The 24,991-nt window shown below is 45.5% G+C and overlaps 1 protein-coding gene across 10 annotated transcripts in view; it reads left to right on the top strand.

Moving 5' to 3' along the window:
• LOC117512979 (neural cell adhesion molecule L1-like protein) overlaps positions 1–24,991 on the top strand; it is a 123,352-nt gene that overhangs the window by 4,114 nt on the left and 94,247 nt on the right. For 2 of the 10 annotated variants that reach the window (XM_034173237.1, XM_034173236.1), the window contains exons 1-5: positions 2,639–2,952; positions 15,137–15,293; positions 16,579–16,687; positions 17,609–17,796; positions 22,711–22,833. In XM_034173237.1, coding sequence (XP_034029128.1) covers positions 15,212–15,293; positions 16,579–16,687; positions 17,609–17,796; positions 22,711–22,833 — 502 coding nt within the window. In that variant the 5' untranslated portion in view covers positions 2,639–2,952; positions 15,137–15,211. Of the gene's footprint in view, positions 1–2,637; positions 2,953–12,884; positions 12,904–15,118; positions 15,294–16,578; positions 16,688–17,608; positions 17,797–22,710; positions 22,834–24,991 lie in introns of those variants that run through there. The other 8 variants (XM_034173231.1, XM_034173234.1, XM_034173233.1 and 5 more) reach the window with 7 other exon arrangements.

Genomic DNA, 24,991 nt, shown 5'->3' with positions numbered 1-24,991 from the left:
TCTAAGGACTTGGACCTTTGTTCTTCTGCAAAGATATCAGCATTGCCAAACACTTCCATCCAGTAACCTCATGATTCTATAAGCTCTTCCAGGAAGACTGGATCTTGGTCTTTAAACAGGACAATCATAAGCTCAGACTGATTCCTCACTCAGCTTTGCAAGTGCTACAATTAGGATATGCATTAATTCCACAAATATCACAACATTGTCTGCAAACCTGGATACAGGGCCAATGCAAAGATTTAAAAAAGGAAGACTTTTAATATTCTAGGGAACTACTTCCCACAAATGGTTGTGTTGATCTGGAATAAATCTAATTAAATTTTGAGCTGGAGCTCACTCAGAATTTCTTGTGTGGGAAAACACATTATTGCAGCAGGACAGAACTTATTTCCACAGATAAGCACAATCTCTACTATAAATAATGATGTATAGATCAAAAGATTGGAATTAAGACACGTTGAAATAATGACTCAACATCTGGAGACGGTTGAGACTGTTGTCAGTCACACGTCAACAGGCATTAAAGGTTGTAGATGACACGGATTAGTCATGAACGTGATGAGCTGTAATGGAATGTGCTCCTCAGATCCCCAATTATTTTCAAAGAGGTTTTGAAGTTGTTCTTGTACTTAATCATCTGATTCTATTGAACAGATTAAGAACCACTGAAATTCGTGTTTCTGAGATTAGGACACAGCAATAACACCCCACCTGCAGAACTCCAAAGGATGAGTCCGCTCCAATGAGTGGCGCCTGCTCTTTTCAACAGCCAGATCATTTACTTATTCACACTTGCTTTCTGATAACATTTGTTTTTTAAAAGCATTCACAGACTCACACAATCCAAATGATGGATTTTAATTTGTGTTTCAGTAAAAAGAAGAAAGGTTTTATTTGCAGGAGGACTCCCGTGTTTGTCTCAGAACCGCCGTTCCTGCTGTCAACACCTGCATATGTTTGCTCATGAGTGAATCCTCCTCCATCATTGCCCCCATTGTGTGTGTTGACAGTTTTCAGGATGTATTTCTTACGTGCGTGCATTTGTATGTGTGAATGTATGAAACTTCCACACATACCATTACCTGGATGAGTGCTTATTGAATGCATTTCTATTGTGATGTGAGACAGTGTGTAAGAATGCACAGAGCTCTGAGTGAGTCACAGCTGGGGCTGAATTTACAGCACGTAGGCGTGTCCGCCATCCTTTCTTTGATTATACTCATTGTGCATGTGCATGTATACTTACAATTATTGTAACTCGTCATCTTGCGATATTGTTTGTCAACCTTTGACTACGTTTGTTTGGATGGTATTTGTAATTTGCGTCTGAGTTTTCCTCGAGCCAGACGATAAACACCGTGTAATTAGCAAGCAGCACCCAGTTGCAGACTAAGGTACTGTAAGCGTCGTAAAAAAGCACAGTAAACGGAAATGGTTCCTAATTGACGGTGATATTGATAGAGGTTTGAAAAGGGGAACTCCCAGACACATTCACAATAATTTGTGAGGCACAGTAACATTAATCATGAATAAAATCAAACTTTTTTCATTAGTATTGAGAAATAGTACTATGATGTGAATGATTGTGCTAGTATGTGTTGGTCAAGTGGTTAAAGCGATGACATTGTGACTAGAGAATCCTTAGTTCAAATACCTGTCAAACCAGAAAATCACTCAAGGTCCTTTGGCAAGGTCCTTAATCCCCAAATTGCTCCTGGTGTGTAGTGAGTGAATGGCATGGTAGCACCCTGATGTGAATGGGTGAATGAGAGGCATCACTGTAAAGCGCTTTGACCATAAAAGTGCAATTGTTAATTTTAGAGATTTAAGTAATAATGTTTCATTTGATTTAATTAATTTCAACTACAATATTGTTTTGCACTTAATTGACATTGTTATGTGGAAAAAGTTACCCTAACTTTATCAATTAAATTATTTCTTAGAGTGTGCATTTGCAGAACATGTCAAAAAGGAACCATCTTTTGGGTCGATAAATGAGTTAATCAGTCCAGAATACTATGAATGTTTTTAAACCAAGTTGATGAACCAAAATGGAACATGTTCTGTTGTTATATCTCCACGCTGGAATGGCAAAATACTGCATGTGGTATAAACAGTGCATAACTAGGCAACAGCATTTTCTTTGCAAAGGTGATTTGTGCATTTGAGTTCAAGATTTCTCAAAAACTCTGCCAAGAGACGATCTCTTTAGAAAACGCTGATGAATAAGAAACTGTGCTTCAAACTAAACATAACTGACAGAAAAAGTTGAATTAAAAAGTATGAAAGGGGAAGTCAATGTGTCTAAAGATCTTTGCAGGGTTTCAAAAGCACAATGTTTATTTCTAACGTCCATCTATCAATACGCCAAGAGTACTGCATGGAAAGTAAAGTGCACTTCCACAAAAGCTCTGCTTCTCTGAGAGAAGACTGACACTTTTTCTTCTACGGCTCAAAGGCACACTTGGGTTGAAACCGCTGAGATGGAAAAGGGTGTAAATGGGGCGTGTAAAGTGTGTGGAAGGCAGGACGGAGGTATCAAGAAAAAGTTAAAAGGAGAGAAAAAGTGAGGGAGGGAGATGTGTGTTTCCTATCTGCCCATTCTTTAATGCTCACTGAGTAGCTCCTCAGCATGGCCTTTGTCCCCGTCGACCCCATCGTGGATTAAAGCCCCTTTGCCAATGAGAGGCTTTGGCGACATATGTCACTTCAGTGAGTCCCCTGTTGCTCCGTTAGCTGCCCGAGTTAAGGGGCGGGCAGGGAGGCGTGTCTGTGTACCAGGAGAGGAGGAATGTGAGGTGGAAAGACATGTCAGAAGTGTTAGTTGAGGGAGTTGTTGGAATGTTCCATTGATGGTCCTGTGTCATACTTTTACCTGCAGACTTTTAGTGTAGCTGCCTTGTTGTGCTGCTCCAGATGGATTCAAGCTATAGAATGACTCTGAAAACAGTAAGTATTAGTTATTTCTTGACAGACTTTCTGTCACCAGTGGGAAATGTGATTATCTTAGTTCATGTTTGGGTATTTATCATTTTACAGTTTGTAGTTTCCAGTCGTTACTATGCAGCGAGTAAAGTGTACCCTGCATGGGTATTGTACTAGTTTTTGAGGTTACCAAAGTTTAGTTTAGGAGAGGGGTCAGGCTTTGTGGATAAACTGTTTTGGCAAGGATTGGATGGCCTGGTCAGCTATTGGCTGAGAAACAAATCTGTGCGGATTTGTTGCCTATGATGTGTTCAGGTAGTAGATCCCTTAGCTCCCCAAACAATACTCTGTTTTAGGTTTACACAGGGACTCCACCCCACTTCATGCTCTAAAGATTTCGCTCTTAACACCGCCTGCGTCAGCTCTGGCAGCAATATCATTAAAGTGGCAGCTTTGCGGCACACATAAAGCTCAGTAATTTGCTTAACCCACGCAATTCTTTGGCTGTGCACCAGGAACTGGATTTGCTGCAGATGAATGGAAGCTGCCAGTTTGAGTGTTGCTGCGCTGTCAGGATCAACACAATTATTATGTGTCTCCTCAGGACTGGATCTGCTACCTAACAAGGACTCTGCAGGCTCTAATGGCCTGATGCCGTTTAGTCTATTTTACTTAAATCACAACAGTGTCACTGATGTTTACATGTGTCTGTGCAATAGTGTTGTGGGTGGTCTTTCCAAAGTTGTATGAGTCTGTAGTGACTACACACATTGGTACGACAGCAAAAATGTTTACTCTGCTGGAAGAAGCACCTAAAAGTATGTGTAGGATTAAAACGAAGAGAAGATAATGACAAAAATCCCCATTACGAATGTTATTCTGCTTAAGTCTCCAATTTATTTAATTGGTTATCACTTAAAGCAGCTTACTTAAAGCTAACTTAAAGAAAGGACAACCCGTGCAGCCATGTGTCCATCGAGGAACCATGAGTTATTGTGAAGCATCAAACTGTACGACTGACTGAACTCCAACAACAAATTCCATTATCATGATAGCGGGATTAGCTGGGGGGTGAAGCCAGTTGGCGCTGCCAGCATTGCCACCACAGTCAGAGAACTGTGAGAACTAAGCTGTGAAGTACTGATGGGTTTAGACCAGTTAATAGTCTGCCATGTTGGATTGTAGATGGTAGCGATCGTAGCAGACAACAGCTTAGTCTTTGTGCCAGTGGAGTTTACTGTAAGCATGCCATTTGATGCTAGCAGCCAAGCTTTACGGTTCAAAGGGTAATCCGCAGACAAGTGCTCTGCTGTGTAGGGCTATGATAATCACAACAATGAGGGACAGCTCATGCCAAATGGCTGGAGTACTCAATGGGAAAATTTGCTTTTTGTTTTATTCCCTGAAGAGAGATGAAACCGACTGCAGGCAACAAGCAGCACAGTTGATTGCGCCGCTGTCGGTGTCGCTGTGCTTCTGTCATCAACATTTCATCCCCTGCACTTGTCCTCACCTCCGTGCAGATTGCAAGAAGGAAAACAGTGCTGAAAATACACAAGTAATTAGCGTGTCCAAAGTGGCCGTGGCTAGCAGATTCAGTCGCCAAATTACACTGGACCAAAGCAAAAGCTGTTCTAAAAACATAAGGCCTAATAGAAAAAAACAAAAAACAAAAAACAGTTGCAGGCTGCAAACATATGCAGGCTAAACCTCAGATCTTATTTCAGGGGTGGCCAAGTTCGGTCCTCGAGAGCTACCTTCCTGACACTCTTAGTTGTCTCCCTGCTCCAACACACCTGAATCCAATGAAAGGCTCATTAAAAGTCTACTAACGAGTCTTTCATTGGATTCATGTTGTGAAAGTGTAAGTACACGGACCCACAACAGGGGGCGCAAATGAACAGACAATGGAATAGGTCAAATAACACACTTTACTGTTGTGAATATGCACAACAAGTACAACAAATTACAATAATAGACAAAGTCGAATTCACACAGGTGTCGTGTGGGCAGGCTCGAAGATAGGAGACGCCTCTCCAAAGTAGAACCGGAACCACACGGTTTCCTCCGCCACCAGACCCCGGGAATACTGGAGCCGCCAAGTCCCGAACTCCCAGGTGGCCACTGCCTCCGCGTGTCAGACCTGGTACTGCTGGCGAGGAACAAAGGACAATTAAAGGAGGGCGCGCTCGCACCCAGGAATCCGAACGGCAGGTACGTTACCTCCACCTCTCGTTGGAAAATACTCAGAGCAAAACACAAAAGTCACAAAGATCACTGTTAAACAGCTGAGTACGTTACCTTCTCAGTAGAAACGATATCTCGGCGATGAGGTGGAGATGCCGTCCTGCTGATATACCCCTGCAGATCCAATGATTGATGACAGCTGTCGCAGGTGATGGGTGACAGCTGTCACTCTGGCTGCTCCTGCAAGGCGGCAGCGCCCTCTAGTGCCTGGAGCCCGCACTCCAGGCAGGGCGCCCTCTGGTGGTGGTGGGCCAGCAGTACCTCCTCTTCAGCGGCCCACACAACAATTCAGGTGTGTTGGAGCATGGAGACAACTAAGAGTGTCAGGAAGGTGCCTCTGGAGGACCGAACTTGGCCACCCCTGTCTTATTTTATTTGATTTCCAAATTACACTGGACCAAAGCAAAAGCCGTTCTAAAAACGTAAGGCCTAATAGAAAATAAACCCACTTTGTTTCTTGTAATATAAAAAGTAAAACATGCAGGCTAAACCTCAGATCTTATTTTGTTTGATTTCTGTTCAAATGTTTTGGCATTAATATTATTTATAGCAACTGTTATTGAAGTTATCATAGTCAAATTCAATTGTCTTTCTTGCCATAGTAATTATACATCCAGGTCATGGCTGTCTGTTTTATTCTCAAACTGGGTCAACTTGCAACACTTGAGGTCCTGCCAGATCACTGTTTCACCAGCACTGCAAACAAATACATTTTCCGGGCAAAATGGCCTCAAATTTTACCTTTTGGTTAAAAACTTTAATTGATAAACACAAATTACACCTTCTTGCTCTCGGTCGGGACGGTTGCATTTTTCTCTCCTCCTCCCTCCCCAACCTTCCTGCTACTGTAGCGTGTTTTGTCTGTGAGGCTGCCAGCCCTGCTCCTCTGGAAAACAGCAAAATGGATCTGATCAAGTGGTCTCTGAACGCAATTGATACTGTTTTTTCCACAAGGCACTCGGGAGCGGAGCACCCGACCCGTCCTGCTGGGACACATGTGGCGGGTTACATGACGGACAGCTGGCGGAGGTGGCAAGTCATGTGCCTGTACATGTTGTCTGTGGAGGACGTTGAAGATGTTTACTTATTTGGAGCTGTGGTGACCGGGTTTCTGCTGTGTGGAGCGGCCACAGCACTGGTTTACCGGAAAATTAAGAAGGTGGAGGTGGCATTAATTGGCCCATCCAGGCTGCCCCACATGATTGATTCGATTGGAAGGGCAGTGTCAGCTCAGTCGGCGGGTGTGAACCGCACGTTGGAATCCATCTCGGGGAGAATGGCTGCACTGGAAAACCGCTTTGATCGTCAGTTATGACCACATCTCTCCTCTATTCAGATGTATTTGGGAGCCACTCTGAAGTTTCAGACTGGATTCTTCCAGGCGTCTGTTAATCTGGATATCTATTTGGTTCCCAAACACCAGCTGTCCTTCAAGGCCGCTGGGATAAAATCCTCCCCCCGAAGAACACTCCTGATAGCCTCGCTCCTCGTCTCCCCCGCCTCCTCTCTTCTGCTCCCCTGCAGTGCGGTGTCCCCCAGGGTTCTATCTTAGGCCCAATTCTTTTTGCTCTGTATCTCCTGCCACTCGGGGAGATATTTAGAAAACATGGCATGTCATACCATTTTTATGCTGATGACTGCCAAATTTACATGGCGATTGTCAAGAATAACCACTGCCCCCTGACACCCGTTCTCAACTGTCTCGGTGATGTCAAGGCTTGGTTAGCACAGAATCATTTAAAACTTAACGAGGGAAAAACTGAAATAATTCTGTTTGGCAATTCCCGCTTTGACTTGGGACATCTCCAAAGTTTTGTGCATCCCAAAGTCGCAAGCCTTGGTGTCACCATAGACAGCCATCTTAAATTTGATAAACAGGTTAACGCTGTTGTGTGGGCCGCTGAAGAGGAGGTACTGCTGGCCCACCACCACAAGATGGCGCCCTGCTTGAAGTGCGGGCTTCAAGCACGAGAGGGCGTCGGCTTTGCTGGAGGTGACAGCTGTCATCAATCAACACAAGCTGTCACCCATCACCACCACTACAAAGACCGGACTGCAACTCCACCTCCTCGCCGAGAAATCAACTACCATTCAGGTAATTTCTCTGCTGCCTGACACTGTGTGTGTTTAACCTGAACTTCTATTTGCAGCCGTTTTCCTGGAGTGTTTCCTTATCTGGAGGATTGGCGTTTGGTGTGACAGCGACGGCTTCGCCTCACACCCCAACTCAGATAAGTGGTTGACCAGGAGCTGCACAAGTGTGTGTGATTGGAGGTGGAGGTTTTCCCTCCTTTACTTAATACAGACTGTGGGATTACTGAGTGTGCGAACTCACACTCATCTGGACTGTCTCTGTTCTCTGCCAGCAGTACCAGGTCTGACTGCTGAAGACAGCGGCCACCTGGGGCGCAGGGCTTGGCGGCTCCGGTGTTCTTCAGCTCCGTTGGTGGTGGAAGCTGTGTGGGGATCCAGCTCTTCTCTCTCCAGGCGTCTTCTATCGTCGAGCCTGCCCACACGTCACCTGGTGTATGATTGACAGTCCACCATATTGTTATTGTCTGTACGTTGTTGTGCGATTCACAACATTAAATTGTTACTTTTTGGCTCATCCATTGTCCGTTCATTAACGCCCCCTGTTGTTGGTCCGTGTCACGTCACTTTCACAACAGGATTTCTCGGCCAGCGTCATGGATCCCGAGGGGCGTCAACCATGGCTTGAACAGCCAATGGGAGAGCGAGGTGCACAGGCAGGAGGCGTGTTGGGTGAGCTGCAGCACATCTTAACCGCCTTTGCCGCTCGGTTGGACTTAGTTACCGAGCAGAGCAGTGTTCTCAATCGCAGGATAGAGGCACTCACCGCCCAGGTGGAAGCGCATGCTCAGGGCGCTGCTGCAGCACCTCCTCCTGCTGACCGTGTGCCAGAAACAGACATTCCGCTGGTCGTTCCACGACCCCCCCCACCTTCCCCTAAAGCATACATAAGCCCTCCGGAGCCGTACGGAGGCTGTGTGGAGACGTGCGCGGACTTCTTGATGCAGTGCTCGCTCGTCTTTTCACTGCGTCCCGTCATGTACGCGTCAGACGCCAGCCGGGTGGCTTACGTTATAAATTTGCTTCGAGGAGAGGCACGCGCCTGGGCTACGGCGCTCTGGGAGCAGAATTCATGGCTCCTAACAATTTACACTGAGTTTGTGAGGGAGTTCCGACAGGTGTTCGACCACCCTCATAGAGGCGAGACCGCTTCAAGTGTGCTGCTGTCGATAAGACAGGGGTGTCGGAGCGCAGCAAAGTATGCAGTCGACTTCCGCATCGCGGCAGCGCGAGCCGGCTGGAATGCTGTTGCGCTCCGCGCCGCCTTTGTAAATGGACTGTCTCTGGTCCTCAAGGAGCACCTGGTGGCGAAGGACGAGCCGCGGGATTTAGATGGGCTTATCGACCTGGTTATACGGTTAGACAACCGATTAACAGAACACCGACGGGAGCGAGACGAAGGGCGTGGTCAGGCACAAGCCGTCCCTCTTCCTCCCGGGTCTGAAAGGGAGCCGACTTCCCCACGCTCCACTGCCAGGGCTCTCCACGTGACAACAGCTCCCCCTGCTGACATTGCTATGGAAACGAGCAGGGCCAAAAAACGATCAGATCAGAGACAAAGGAGGCTGATCCGTGGAGAGTGTTTTCTCTGCAGCTCTACTGAGCACACACAGAGAGAATGCCCCAAACGATCAAAACAGCAGCACTCGTCCTTAGAGACTCGGCTAAGGGTGGGTCACAATACCCACGCGGGGAGACCCCGTAAATCTGCACGAATCCCAGTCACGGTCCTGAGTGAGGATTTAACCCTTCACGCCCCAGCACTGGTGGACACGGGGTCGGAGGGAAATCTGCTGGATAGCAGATGGGCAAAGGAGGTTGGGCTCCCTCTAGTGGCCTTACCGTCACCATTGTCGGTGCGGGCACTAGATGGCACCCTTCTTCCACTAATCACACACCAGACTCAGCCATTGACATTGGTGGTGTCTGGGAATCACAGGGAGGAGATTGTGTTTTATGTAACACCTTCTACCTCCCGAGTGATATTGGTCTTTCCATGGGTGTTAAAACACAATCCCCGGATTGATTGGCCGTCTGGGGTTGTGGTTCAGTGGAGCGAAACCTGCCACCGGGAGTGTTTAGGATCCTCGGTTCCACCCGGTGTGACAGCTAAGGAGGAGGTTTTAGTCCCCCCCAATCTGGCGGCAGTGCCAGCCGAGTGCCACGACCTTGCTGACGTCTTCAGCAAGGATCTGGCACTCACGCTGCCCCCGCACCGTCCGTACGATTGTGCCATTGATTTGATACCGGGTGCTGAGTACCCATCCAGCAGGCTGTACAACCTCTCACGTCCGGAGCGCGAATCAATGGAGACCTACATCCGGGACTTGTTAGCTGCCGGGTTGATCCGGAACTCCACCTCCCCGATGGGTGCTGGTTTCTTTTTTGTGGGCAAGAAGGACGGCGGACTCCGTCCATGCATTGATTACAGAGGGCTGAACGAGATCACGGTTCGAAACCGATACCCATTACCTCTGTTGGATTCAGTGTTCATGCCCCTGCATGGAGCCCAAATTTTCATGAAATTGGATCTTAGGAATGCTTATCACCTGGTTCGGATCTGGGAGGGAGACGAGTGGAAGACGGCTTTTAACACCCCGTTAGGTCACTTTGAGTACCTGGTCATGCCGTTCGGCCTCACCAATGTGCCTGCGACGTTCCAAGCATTGGTTAATGACGTCTTGCGGGACTTCCTGCATCGGTTTGTCTTCGTATATCTAGACGATATACTCATTTTTTCTCCGGATCCTGAGACCCATGTTAAGCATGTACGTCAGGTCCTACAGCGGTTGTTGGAGAACCGGCTGTTTGTGAAGGGCGAGAAGTGTGAGTTCCACCGCACTTCTTTGTCCTTCTTGGGGTTCATAATCTCCTCCAACTCCGTCGCCCCTGATCCGGCCAAGGTTGCGGCGGTGAGAGATTGGCCCCAACCAACGAACCGTAGGAAACTACAACAGTTCCTCGGTTTTGCAAATTTCTACCGGAGGTTCATCAAGGGCTACAGTCAGGTAGTTAGCCCCCTGACAGCCCTGACCTCCACAAAAGTCCCCTTCACCTGGTCGGATCGGTGCGAAGCCGCGTTTAGGGAGTTGAAACGCCGGTTCTCAACTGCACCAGTTCTGGTGCAGCCCGATCCCAAGCACCAGTTTGTTGTTGAAGTGGATGCCTCTGACTCAGGGATAGGAGCCGTGCTATCCCAGAGCGGGGAGTCCGACAAGGTTCTCCATCCATGTGCCTACTTTTCCCGCAGGTTGACCCCAGCTGAACGGAACTATGACGTCGGCAATCGGGAACTTCTTGCGGTGAAGGAGGCTCTTCAAGAGTGGAGACACCTGTTGGAGGGGGCATCGGTACCATTTACAGTTTTCACGGACCATCGGAACCTGGAGTACATCCGGACCGCGAAGCGTCTGAACCCCAGGCAAGCCCGCTGGTCGCTGTTCTTTGGCCGTTTTGACTTCCGGATCACCTACCGCCCCGGGACAAAGAACCAACGATCTGATGCCCTGTCCCGGGTGCACGAAGAGGAGGTCAAGACTGAGCTGTCAGACCCCCCTGACACCATCATCCCCGAGTCCACTGTCGTGGCCGCCCTTACCTGGGACGTGGAGAAGACCGTCCGGGAGGCCCTGCCACGGAGCCCGGACCCGGGGACCGGTCCGAAGAACAAACTGTACGTCCCACCAGAGGCCAGGGCTGCGGTCCTTGACTTCTGTCATGGTTCCAAGCTCTCCTGTCACCCAGGGGTGCGAAGAACCGTGGCAGTGGTCCGGCAGCGCTTCTGGTGGGCGTCTATGGAAGCCGATGTCCGGGAGTATGTCCAGGCCTGCACCACCTGCGCCAGGGGCAAAGCTGACCATCATAAGGCAAGGCCTCCTCCAGCCTCTGCCAGTGCCTCGTTGCCCCTGGTCTCATATCGGCCTGGACTTTGTCACGGGCCTCCCGCCGTCCCAGGGAAACACCACCATCCTAACGATAGTGGACCGGTTTTCCAAGGCAGCCCACTTTGTGGCCCTCCCGAAGCTCCCGACGGCCCAGGAGACTGCAGACCTCCTGGTCCACCACGTCGTGCGTCTGCATGGGATTCCATCAGACATTGTCTCGGATCGTGGTCCTCAGTTCTCCTCCCAGGTCTGGAGGAGTTTCTGTAGGGAACTGGGGGCCACCGTCAGTCTCTCGTCTGGGTACCACCCCCAGACGAACGGGCAGGCAGAACGGACAAACCAGGAACTGGAGCAGGCCCTCCGTTGCGTGACCTCCGCGCACCCGACGGCCATGAGTGACCATCTGGCCTGGATCGAGTACGCTCATAACAGCCAAGTCTCGTCTGCCACCGGCCTCTCCCCATTTGAAGTGTGTTTGGGGTACCAGCCCCCATTGTTCCCGCTAGTGGAGGGAGAGGTCGGCGTGCCCTCGGTCCAGGCCCATCTGAGAAGGTGCCGTCGGGTGTGGCGTACCGCCTGCTCTGCCCTGCTCAAAGCCCGGACGAGGGCCAAGAACCATGCAGACCGCCGGCGTGCCCCGGCCCCTGCGTACCAGCCTGGGCAGGAGGTTTGGCTTTCTACAAAGGACATTCCCCTGCAAGTGGAATCCCAAAAGTTGAAGGACAGATACATCGGACCTTTCCCTATCCTCAAGGTCCTCAGTCCAGCCGCAGTGAAGCTGAAGCTGCCAGCTTCACTGCGGATCCACCCGGTTTTCCATGTGTCCCACATCAAACCTCACCACGTGTCACCCCTCTGTACCCCCGGACCGGCGCCCCCTCCTGCCCGGATCATCGACGGGGAGCCGGCTTGGACCATGCGCCGGCTCCTGGACGTCCGTCGGAAGGGCCGGGGTTTCCAGTATTTGGTGGACTGGGAGGGGTATGGACCCGAAGAACGCTCCTGGGTGAAGAGGAGGTTCATCCTGGACCCGGCCCTCCTGGCCGACTTCTACCGGCGGCACCCGGACAAGCCTGGTCGGGCGCCAGGAGGCGCCCGTTGGGGGGGGGGTCCTGTTGTGTGGGCCGCTGAAGAGGAGGTACTGCTGGCCCACCACCACAAGATGGCGCCCTGCTTGAAGTGCGGGCTTCAAGCACAAGAGGGCGTCGGCTTTGCTGGAGGTGACAGCTGTCATCAATCAACACAAGCTGTCACCCATCACCACCACTACAAAGACCGGACTGCAACTCCACCTCCTCGCCGAGAAATCAACTACCATTCAGGTAATTTCTCTGCTGCCTGACACTGTGTGTGTTTAACCTGAACTTCTATTTGCAGCCGTTTTCCTGGAGTGTTTCCTTATCTGGAGGATTGGCGTTTGGTGTGACAGCGACGGCTTCGCCTCACACCCCAACTCAGATAAGTGGTTGACCAGGAGCTGCACGAGTGTGTGTGATTGGAGGTGGAGGTTTTCCCTCCTTTACTTAATACAGACTGTGGGATTACTGAGTGTGCGAACTCACACTCATCTGGACTGTCTCTGTTCTCTGCCAGCAGTACCGGGTCTGACTGCTGAAGACAGCGGCCACCTGGGGCGCAGGGCTTGGCGGCTCCGGTGTTCTTCAGCTCCGTTGGTGGTGGAAGCTGTGTGGGGATCCAGCTCTTCTCTCTCCAGGCGTCTTCTATCGTCGAGCCTGCCCACACGTCACCTGGTGTATGATTGACAGTCCACCATATTGTTATTGTCTGTACGTTGTTGTGCGATTCACAACATTAAATTGTTACTTTTTGGCTTATCCATTGTCCGTTCATTAACGCCCCCTGTTGTGGGTCTGTGTCACGTCACTTTCACAACAAACGCGGTTTTAAAATTGAGTTTTTTTACCTTCGTCTTTTATCAAAAGTGAAACCTTTTATCCATTTTAAATTGTTTGAACAAGTCATGCACGCTTTTCTTTCTTCTCGTTTAGACTATTGCAATGCACTTTATCCGGGAATTAGCCATAACGCACTTTCCCAACTGCAGTTAGTCCAGAATTCAGCGGCTCGACTTTTAACAGGGGCCAGAAAGCGTGAGCATATTACCCCAATTTTGGCTTCTCTGCACTGGCTCCCTGTATGTTTCAGAATTGATTTTAAGATACTTTTGTTTGTTTTTAAAGCTCTGAATGGACTGGCCCCGCAATATATCATCAGCTGCCTCCAGGTCTACACTCCAGCACAAGCTCTGAGGTCCGAGGGTCAGTCCCAGCTCATGGTGCCTAGGACGAGACTTAAAACTCGAGGGGACAGAGCCTTCTCCGTGGTCGGTCCCAGACTCTGGAACGCTCCGCCCCTACACGTCCGATCTGCTCCCACTGTGGAGTGTTTTAAGTCCCGTCTTAAGGCCCACTTTTATTCCTTGGCTTTTAACACCGCGTGAGTTGTACGGTCCTTGTGTCTTATTTTATTTTTATTTTATTGAAATGTATTTTTTAACATGGTTTTATTTATTTATGTATTATTTTATCTTATCTATTTTATTGTTATTATTGTTATTATTGCTATTTTCCGTGTCTATGCTTTTGTTGTGCAGCACTTTGGAGACTCAGGTCTATTTAAATGTGCTTTATAAATAAAGTGGATTGGATTGGATTGGATTGTGTTCCACTGCCTCCCTCCCTTCCCAGTCCTGAGATGTTGACTGTGGGACCTTGAGACTCTGGTGGACTGATTCAGGACTGGGATTCCCCCCCAGGATGGACAGATAAGGCCTGATGGCGCCTCAAGGGTGGCCTTTCCGGGCCGGGCTGTCTGTCTCGACACTGGACACATCCAAGTCTCGGCTGTTGAGTGTCGTCTATTGTGTTTTTTTTTTTTGTTTTGTTATGACTGTTTTCTGTGCTAAGGGGTTTTTTTTGCCCTCCAGTGGTGTTGCGGGTTCAACACAGCAGCAATGGAGGTTTTTTCTTCCCAATTCTTTCCTTGTGTGTGCTTTTATATGTGTTCATGTACCAAGCTGGCTTATGTGTGTTGTTGTTTGTTAAATGTGTCATGAGGCCGGTCAAGGTTTGCTCTGCCCTGCTCATGACCTAGTGCAGGGATATACATCTGGAGCTGGTCCCCGGGCGCCAAAAAGGCCACCTCTGCTCCTAACTGGCAATTAGGATGGGTAAAAAGCAGTAAACACATTTCATTGTGCAGGGAACATGTTCCGATGTGCATATGACAATAAACTTCTTTTGAATCCTTTTGAATCCTTAAATAGCAGTCCTTGATTTATAAATGTTCAGCAGGGGCCTGCTGAGACAAGCACCACTGATGCTGACCAAACGGTCGCCCCTAAAAATTGGGTCCCCCTGCCTTCACTGCGCATGCGTCATTTCGGAGCGTCAGCAGCAATTCACTGATTATCGCCTCGTTTCTGCTTCAAACTGCACACCAGTCAACATCTATCTCAGCAATAGACATCTGAAGCTTTTGTACAACAATCATTTCCACATAAATTCAGCATTACTTCATCATAAAAGATGGGGGAGTGATCAGAGCGCCACAGCAGCATGTCTGAGTCTGACTCTCTGAGTCTGACTCTCTACACCCAAAGCAATCAAAGGGAATAATGTGATTATTAACCATCAGATAAAGTAAATCCTCTTAAATCATTCTAAAGTCAGTTTTAAGTAGAAATGAGGCCATTTTAAACAGAAATGAGGCGATAATCGGTGAGTCGCTGTTGATGCTCTGAAATGACGCATACATGGTGAATTCAGGGCGGATCGATTTTTAGGGGGGACCATTCGGTCAGCGACACTGGTACCACTCATCAGACCAGAAAAGCAAATACATAAAAAAAGCCCAAATGTGACAAACAGAGCAATGAGTGAATTGTTTTCCAAGTTGAACTGCTGAGGTCATGAACTTAACTGTTGATCTTATTCTGACTCTTCCAGTTTGTTCTTGCCTTCCAGATCCAAAGTGAAGCCACCTAATCTGCATCAACTTAAACCAAGTGGCAGAGTTGTCTCCTGATCTCTGGAGCAGTGATGAGGTCACTAGGAAGCCTGCATCTTGCTCTGCTGTTGGCCCTGACCTCGGTGGCTGCAGACCTCAATATTCCAATGGAAGGTAGGTGTGTCGTGACTTAAGATGTAATTCATATGGAGGGAATTATACAGTGCTATTCTTCAATCTGTCTTCTCTCTGTCTCCTGAATAATGTCAGGTTTGTAATATGTGTACAAATTTTAGGCGTCACTCTATCAGCTTTGCACATATGACACATGACAAGAGAAGTCGGCCCAATGTGAACTCTGCTCCGTTCATGAGCTAGGCCAAGGGCTAAACCTACCCTAACGCTTACTTCTACCCCTCACCCTACCCTTACCCCTACCCTTAACACTGCCCCTACCCCTATCCATAACCCTAACCCTCTTCCTACACTGCCCCTACCCCTATACCTAACCTTACCCCTAACTTTAACACTACCCCTAACCCTCCCCCTTCCCCTACTCCTACACCTAACACAACCCCTAACCCTACTCCTACTCCTACCTCTAACTCTCCCCCTACCCCTACCTCTAACCCTCTTCCTAACCCTAATCCTACCCCTCCCTCTAAGCCTAACCTGAGCCGAGTTCACCCGAGGGCTGAGTTCTGTTGTTATCCTGATAAGTAAAAACTTAGAAGAACCTGCTATTATGTTCCAACTACAACAAGCTCATGACTACTGAAAACTGTAAATCCAGCTTATTTGTGCCCAGCACCCAGTTTTTGGCGGCTCTGTTTTGCAGACCCTTTTGATCTCAAGTAAAACACTTCCAAAATCATTTGCAGCACTCTGTGCCACTTGCACTGCCCCCATCAAGACAGGGCTTGATGGGTCCAAAATATTCCTGTTAGTAACACCATAAAAACTAATGCTTATTCAGCTCTGACATTTTGGGTTCTGATGGATACAGGTGACAATGAGGGAATGTCCCATTTTGGGCCATGTTGGCATTTTTAACATGCATGTTGAACAAAACCTGACATTCAAGAATACCAAGTTGTGAAGCTCTTTTCCTAATCTTGGTGGCCACTCGGGCCATGTTTGCTTGTTTAGTCATTTCAGGGACGCATTGCTTGAAAAAAATTTCACCTTCTTGAGTCAATCCAAACCCCAATGGAAGCATTGAAGTGAATTACACTGATATCAGTTGGAAAATTGCTGTCAAAATGTCAGTGTGATGGGCCCCTAAGGCAATTTATTTTGAGATATTCTTTGCTGCACAGTTTTGCCACACAGCTGACTTCTTTATATGACTTGACAGCAAAGGGCAGATCTTTTTTCTGTTGTGCAAACAAAGATTGAATTATGATTTGATTTTCCACATACCTTTTGTGATTTGTTTCTTTCTATCTTTGTGTTGCAGTGGAGCAGCTTCCAACAATAACAACTCAAACAACCAGTCCTGTTATTGTCAACCCTTTAGACAACACTATTACTATACAATGTGAAGCCAAGGGCAACCCACCACCAGAGTAAGTTAGACTACCCTCTTCTCTGTTTATGTACCTACATAAATACGAGACCCTTACTGATATATGGGTTGGCAGATATTATCACTTCATACAAGCCTTTCACAAACATAGGGGTATTGCATTATTTTTCCCAACATTAACACTTATTTTAATGAATAAACATGGTGGAAAAACCACTTTGTCTGCTGGAAATTATATCATTCTGTAGTTTGTCTGGCAGAGGGCGCTCCAGTGGCGTTGTTTACAATGCTGTTAATCATGGCTGGGACCCCCATCACCTTTTGGTCACATTAGCCACAAGAGACAGAGGCAAAGCAACCAGCTGCAATTCATTTTCAGTCAGAGTGGGCATTTTATAGTGATAAGAGACACGTGGTTGCTTTGCCACCAGCTAGGTGTGGCCAAAATAGACGAGAAGTCTATTTTATGCAAATGTTAAATGATGTGACATGGCAGCTGCCAATCCAAGTCAAGGCTGTGTGACAGAAGTCTGATGTACACTGGTTGGCTGTTGGTTATATTGATAGTTATTAACAATGAAGTTCACTGTTAATAGCTTTTTCCAGCCAAAATAAATACATAAATGGTTGCATCATAGCAGAATGCAACTGATATACAATGTACTGACATTAAAAACAAATGAGAATAAACAGCTCTGTATGTACAATATGTATAAAGCAAAGCATGTACCTTGAGTAACATAAGACACTTGAAGTAAAGTTGGTGTTATTTAAGCAGGTCCATTGTTCCACTCGTGAGAAGGATTTACAAGAAATAAATAGATGTTTTTGTAGTGAAATGGGTCTGGTATTGCTTGATGTACCATATTGTCTCTGGTGACTGCTTTTCCAGCTATGTGATTTATAGAGGTCAAAGTTATTTATAAAGAAGAAATATTACAATTCACGATTTCTGCAACAGGTACAGATGGATGAAAGATGGCCTCAGCTTCACCCCTCCCGACCTCACCACGATGAAAACAAACAACAAAAGTGGCACTTTCATTCTGCATCAGAAAGACTTCAGCCATTTTGAGGGTAAATACAGATGCTTCGCTTCTAACAGGTTGGGGACCGCCATGACCAAAGAGATCAACCTTATAGCTCACGGTAAGTCCTCTGTATACACGTAAGAAACTGATGCATATTCACTGGAACTTCAATCACAAATAATCGCAAAATGTTTTATTATGATGAGAATTTCAGAACTAATATTGTTTAAAGGAAAATGTTTGAAAACATAATCATATCACTTATTTATTTCTTTATTTGTTTGGTGTTTTTAATGGCATCATGGGAATAAAATATATTGCAGCAGAAAAATCCGTGGGTTGGTTAAAGTCAGTGGTGTCTAAGTGGCACCAAACCCGTCCAAAAGTTTGCATTACTGTGTAGTTTGGCGCCACAAGATGGACAACATTGTGAATGAATTGATGTAATAACTATACGGTATATACAAGGTCTGTTAGAAAAGTATTGTACCGTTTTATTTTTTCAAAAACTATATGGATTTGATTCATATGTTTTTACGTCAGCCAAGCTTGAACCTTCGTGTGCATGCATGAGTTTTTCCACGCCTGTCGGTTGCATCATTCGCCTGTGGGCAGGCTTTGAGTGAGCACTGCTCCACCCCTCTCGTCGTTGTTTCATTGCGAGGAAATGGCGGAATGATTTGGGCTTTTTTTCATCAGAATTTTTTCAGAAACTGTTAGAGACAGGCAGCTGGAAATCATTCGAAAAATTTATCTGGCTTTCGGTGAAAATTTTACAGGCTTCACAGAGAATAAGGAGTGTTACTACAGCTTTAAGGACGGCCCACAATGGCGCACAGCGTGCCGCGCTCCAAGCCACCATCGAGAGGCAGAAACCACCACATCATTTCTAAACGGATTGCTGTGTGGAGCCGGGACCGTCGTGTGCAATTTCTCTGGTTATCACAAGAGCTGGACATCAACCATTTTCCGGCAGATTTCACTTTTAACAAGAGATTTTGTCATGGAAAGTCGCGCGGAGGCTTTGCGCATCACGACCGATTCGCTGATGAAGCGAGACAAAGGAACACCTCCGTTTCGGAGTGTTAGAGGACAAGTTGGGACATGCCCAGCTCTCCACAATTTCTCTTATACTCACTCGACTGGTAAGCACTGAAGGCCGAGATAGGCATGTCCCAACTTGTCCTCTACCACTCCGAAATGGAGATGTTCCTTTGTCTCGCTTCATCAGCGAATCGGTCGTGACGCGCGAAGCCTCCGCGCGGCTTTCCATGACAAAATCTCTTGTCACGCATGCGCACAAAGGTTCAAGCTTGGCTGACGTAAAAACATATGAATCAAATCCATATAGTTTTTGAAAAAATAAAAAGGTACAATACTTTTCCAACAGACCTCGTATACTTTAGTCATTTCAAATGAAAATATTATTTTGGGACTTGCCTCATTAATAATTTTGTATTTTGGTATTTTTATTGTAATGTTAGTTGTTTGAACATTGTACTGAGGTATACAAAAATTGAGTATCTTAATATAAAAACATCAAGATAATTGATTACCCTTTAAAGATGCCCAATCCATTTCTAGGTATATTAATTGTACATGAAATACAGAGTTTTCTTTTATAATAATATATAATATAACACACACATACTCATCTGCGACTGCTTATCCAAGATCGGGTCACGGTGGGCTGGAGCCTATCCCAGCAGTCATAGGGTGTATAGACAAACAAACACATTCACACCCGCACACACACATGCGTACCGTATCCTCTATCAATCATTCATAAGCAATTTTTACTTTATTAGCTTTGTTTTGCTTTGTCACTTTCTTTGTTACTTTTCATACTCTTGCCTTAGTTCAGTTCCATTCTAGTTTCTTCTGCCAGGTTGTGTTTTCATTGTTTATCATCAGTTGATCACTGGTTTATTTTGTTCATCTAATTTCTGATTTTATCAGTTATGCTGTAGTATCGGGTTTTGTTTTGTGTTCATGAAAATTCAGTAGGTATATCTTATATATTATATCCCAGTTCTAAGGTGAAACTTTGCTAGTATACTAAGGTATATCTAAATATCTAAAAAGGAAGAGTAAAATAGAAGAGTAGAAAAGAGTAGAGCCACTTAGGTGCCTGGTCTTGAGAATCAGGGATGGTCCTCATGATTTTGTCATTTGTTTGTTTTGCCATCTGGTTATCTTTACTTATTATCTGATGGTTCGCTTTTTAGTTCTTATGTTCATGTTCTGTTCTGTTCTGTTCATAGTCCTCGGTTCTGTTTGACCTTTGTTCTCTGTTTTCCCTCTCTTCCATTTGTTTGTGTTCTCACTCCTCGTCACTGCACCTGCCTCTTGTCTTTGTCTCTCACGTTTTCACGATTCTGTCTGTTTAATGTATTTATCCACTCTTTACTTTGGCTCATGTGTCTTTGCGTCTTACATCACTCCACTTTGTGTTGTCATCACTGCACTATCTTGCACCTGCTTCCGTCATCTTTGTTTCATCCAGCCACAACTCCTTCCAGAATGTTCCCCACACCTAAGTCTAGTTCCTCTAATCACCTCCACCCTTATTACCTCCGCCAAGGAGGTTATGTATTCAGTCGCGTCCGTTTGTTTGTTTGTTGGTTGGTTGGTTTGTTAGCAGGATTACTCAAAAAATCCTCAACGAATTTCAATGAAATTTTTACCAGGGGTGTATCTTGGCCTAACTTAGAAGTCATTAAATTTTGGTAATGATCTGGAACACGATCCGGATCCAGTAATTTTTTAAGGACTCTTTATCATTGCAGGATAGGGCCAATTTTAACATTTTTGCATCTAACTTCATGAAGACGGGTCACAAAGGCTGAACAAAAATTAAGTTACGACACAACAATAATTTAGCATTCGTTTCTCCTCATTGAATAAACTTGTTATTAGAAAATTTGAAAATAAACTTGTGTAGTTCATGCATTTTCTCGTTATAAATACATTTGCTGAAGATCTAAGGGTTTAACCCTCTGGGGCCAACACCGTCATATATGACGGCTGAGACCAAGCTTTATTAAATTATAAATAACTTTTTAATGATATGAGATAGAAACTTTTTTTTTTTTTTTGCTGAAAAGTTAACTCCGCGGACTTTCGAGCCACCGTCCACCATCTTTGTACTCCTCATAGAAGCTGTGTGATGACGTGAGCAATGTGAGTGTCCAATTGGAATTGGTTCACCATCACATGGTTTTCCAAAATCCAATCATAGGGCAGATTCACCTCACGTGACACACCAAAGATTGTTTTTAGGAGTGATGTGTTACTAGTTTATTATAGTTTGCTGTTTGTTTTGAATAAATGTGTGTGGAAAATTATTTTCCTGCTTTACTTTTTCCTTTCTTATTTATGATTGTAAACCTTTATTACACTTATATATATTTGGAAAGTACAGGTTGTCCTGAAAAAAAGATACATAAAACTTGATTGTGGGATGCAGGGAGAGCTGTTAACAGCAATAATAAAACATTTATGCCAGGCAAGTGAACTGTTCAAAAAATGCCCTCGGACCCCAGAGGGTTAACCACTGAATCTGAAACATGACAGTGCGTGAAACAATGTGGAATAAGTCTCTTTGCCAAAGGGTATTCCATGTGACGTCAGTGACCCTATGGCCTTGGCAGAGGTTTTCACTCTCCGAGTGCTTCTAGTTTAAGCAGCTTCAGTTCACCACTTCCCTGCCAGTTCTTTGCACTTTTTGTCATCATTCCAGCCTTCTCACAGCTTTGTTTTTGACAACGTTTGATTGCCTGCCTGTATTTTGACCTTGCTTATTTTTGAGCTTGCCTCTGTCTTGCCTTTGAACTCCTCAACGCTGTGTGCCTGAAGCCTGTTTGTTTTGTTGGACCACGCCTTAGCATTACGTCTGTCTGTACCTCCGCCTTGCTGACTGATACATTGTGTACCGAATGTGTACCGAATCCTTGCTAGTATATTTGATAAAGCCTTTTTTGCTAACCCTACATTCTGTCTGTGAGTCTGCATTTGTGTCCAACCACCTTCTGTGCCATGCACCATGACACAGGTTAGCTATCTTTGAACTTGTCAGCCAAGAATTTCCCTGTGAATTTCAAGACTCTGCCAGTAATAGGACTTGACTTATGCTGAGCACAGACAGATGGACACAAAGTCTTCACAGTGCCATGGCCATATTTGATAGACATGGTATCTTCCTTAGCCAAGCCTATAAAATTACATAAATTATACTTTAGCCTTTTGAAAACCACAACTAATAAATATATCAATCAAATTAATGCCCAGATTTGACCATGTACTTGCATTAGCAGCGAAATCTGAATGTTTACACAACAATAGCACCATTGTTCATATTCCATTACAAGAGTGAATCTACTTTAATCTTTCTTGGAAGCTACTGCTTTTTTTCATTCAACACTTGATCTCAGTTCTTATAGAGCTTCCAATCTGCATTTTTCAACTGGTTGTGTCCTTCTTGGTTAAAGGTTTTCGTACCTTTTCAAGATTCTGCTCTGTTATTGTAATCAAACATTTGGACTGAGTTTACTTACACATAGAACCAAAACAATATCTAAATAAAAGGTACTAAACCTGTAAATTGTGATAGTTTCACTGGAAATTTTGCATTAAGCCAAACTAGCTGAGGAATTAAAGATAGTGGGAAATGACTGAGTACCTTTAAAATGCAATGCGATACAAAGTGTCTGATAATTGGGGAAAATGGCACTTAGTAGTTGAGAAAGAACAGCTGTTTGTAGAATTCAGGTCTGTTATTCCAGCTTCAGACCGGTTCAGGTTTGTTTGCCAAAGATTGATGCCAGTTGTGTGGTACCTTAGGGCATGTCGTGTCTTAGATTAGTCAGGAAGATTTCTTCTTTCTAACAGCCTTCAGCTATTGTCTTATATTGTCCATGTGCCAACATCCTTCGTGATCATGGTGTCACATCGTTCCCAGCCAATGAAGTATCAAGTTGCTGTGGGAAAGTTTTTAATATGTGGAATTTTTCTCTTTTTATTGTTTGTTTAGGCATGCCCAGGTTTCCAAAGGAGATAATTGAGCCCATTGTTGTCGAGGAGGGACAGCCAATCATCCTGAGGTGTGACCCCCCCTCAGGATTTCCCCCACATCAGATCTATTGGATGACTATTGGTAAACTCCTGACAATGTCGATTCTACTGTGTGATTTCTGTTTTGTAATCCTTGAAATTTATTCCGTTTATCAGTAGAAGAGATAAATGTGGTTTATGCAGATTTGCAGCTTGTTGCCAGTTTTGGTTTTTGCATTACTGAACAAACAAGCAGGTCGCAGCTTTAATTACATAGAACATGTCCACTGACAGGCTGTTGCCTTTTATGGTACAAACGTGTAGATCAGTTTCCACAAGACTGATTTACAGCCAATGTCTGTGTGCACAAGGCTTTCTAGTTCATCAGAATACAACAAAACATAGATGCAGAAGAAGATGTTTTATCGAGATTGTCTGTTGAGCAAGTCCTGGACAGGATGGTGGTCGCGGAGATGACTGAACAGACCCAGACTTGACACGCATTGTTTCTCACAGATGCTGAATATGGTTGTTGCAGGAAACTTCTGCTGGTCAGGATCTTACTCTCTCTCCTTCCTCTTCCTTCTCTTCTCCTCTGTGTTGTTCGTCTGCATTGTTTTGAAGACTTTCCCTCTTGTGTGGATCATTGCTCACCAGCTGGCTCAGCTGCTTGTTGGTTCTTCCTACATCTTTCAATCAATGGAGCATCCTTAGAGATACTTTAGGAGGTCCTTGAAGCATTTATTCTGCCCTTTTTGTGATCACTTTCCTTTGCTCAGCTGGGAGTAGGAGATTTGCTTGGGAAGTCGGCTGTTATGACGTGAACCCACCTACAGAACCTGGTTCTTGATGATGACACACCATGCTCTGGAGCTTGTCTTCAGCCAGGACACTGATGTTGGTATGGTAGTCTTCCCACCTGATGTGGAGGAAAATCCTCAGGCAGCGTTGGTGTAAATACTTGAGGGTCTTCACGGGGTGGCGGTAGACGGTCCAAGAATCATATCTGTACTGCAGGGTTGGGATGACAGCAGCTTTGTAGACACTGATTTTCATCTCATTTCAAAGGTCTCTGTTGTTGAAATCTCTGTTGTGAAGCCAGACAAAGGTAGTTCCTGCACACTTGAATTGGTGTTGGATCTTGCTGACGTTGGCAGTTGATGACACTTGGCCGCTCACGTATTGAAAGTGGGTCACAATCTCTAGGAACTGTCTGTGCAATTTCACAGCAGGAAGCTTTGGATTGACCATGTTTGGTGGAGGCTGAATCAGGACCTGTCTTCTTCAGGTTGATGTGAAGACCAGGCTTTGTGCAGGCTTTGTCAAGGATTTTGGACCTTCTTCTGTAAACGATGACACGCTGCTGTGGTTGACATACTTGAAGTCCAGGAGTGAAGTGGTGGTGATTTTCTTCTTGACTCTCAGCCATTATTTTGTTAATTTAATATAAAAGGGAAATTGTCAGATATTCAAAATAGCCTCTACTCATTGCAGTCATTGCCTTGGCTGTGTTGGTTTACTGATCACACGAGGTCAGACTTTGTGTGCGCTCTTTATTTGTCCAAACTCAGTGAGGAATCCCATCCTGTGGTTTGCACGGGCACCACTCAGGGTTTCGAAGGGTATCTGGTTGTTAAGCGCTGACGTAACGCATCACGTGATAAATCTGTTTCCGGGTCCAAAGACCTCCAAGTTTACAATTAAAGTTACGTCTGTATGATCCTTTTAAGGATTTACAGTTTAAGTTTAGTTTGTGCACAAACCTCCGTCCCTCCCTTCTCCACCTCCGTTAAACGCATTCGTCTAGCTCTATGGTCGGAACACTTAATACATTTTTTTTTCTTTTACGTTACATATTTTATTATGCACAGGTAAAATATACATGTCTGTTTCTTAATAAAAAAAAATTATTTATTACAATAAACAGGACGTTAAACTGCAAACTTCACTTTCTCCCCGAACGACATGAACAGGAAGCAATCGCAGCTCACAGCAACTCCCATTGAAAATAACGGAGAAACAACCTGAGCGTCTGACATTTTTACATAAAACAAACGCAGTAACAACGTCTAAAAACCCAGTTAATATATCCAGGAGAGTTTTAGGCACAATATACAAAAAGTTTTATGTTGCGATGTTAATGCTGTTGTCCATGTGCAGCGGTTTAAGTGCAGCCTGATCAGATCGTCTCAGTGCAGTTCTCAATGTTAATGACAGCGCGCCTTTTTTGTTTGGAACCGGAAGTTGAAAATCACATGATG

The sequence above is a fragment of the Thalassophryne amazonica genome, chromosome 6 (genome assembly GCF_902500255.1).
Source record: "Thalassophryne amazonica chromosome 6, fThaAma1.1, whole genome shotgun sequence".
NCBI classification, from domain to species: Eukaryota; Metazoa; Chordata; class Actinopteri; order Batrachoidiformes; family Batrachoididae; genus Thalassophryne; species Thalassophryne amazonica.
The sequence above is the reverse complement of the archived record's forward strand: the minus strand, read 5'-3'. Positions and strand labels throughout refer to the sequence as shown.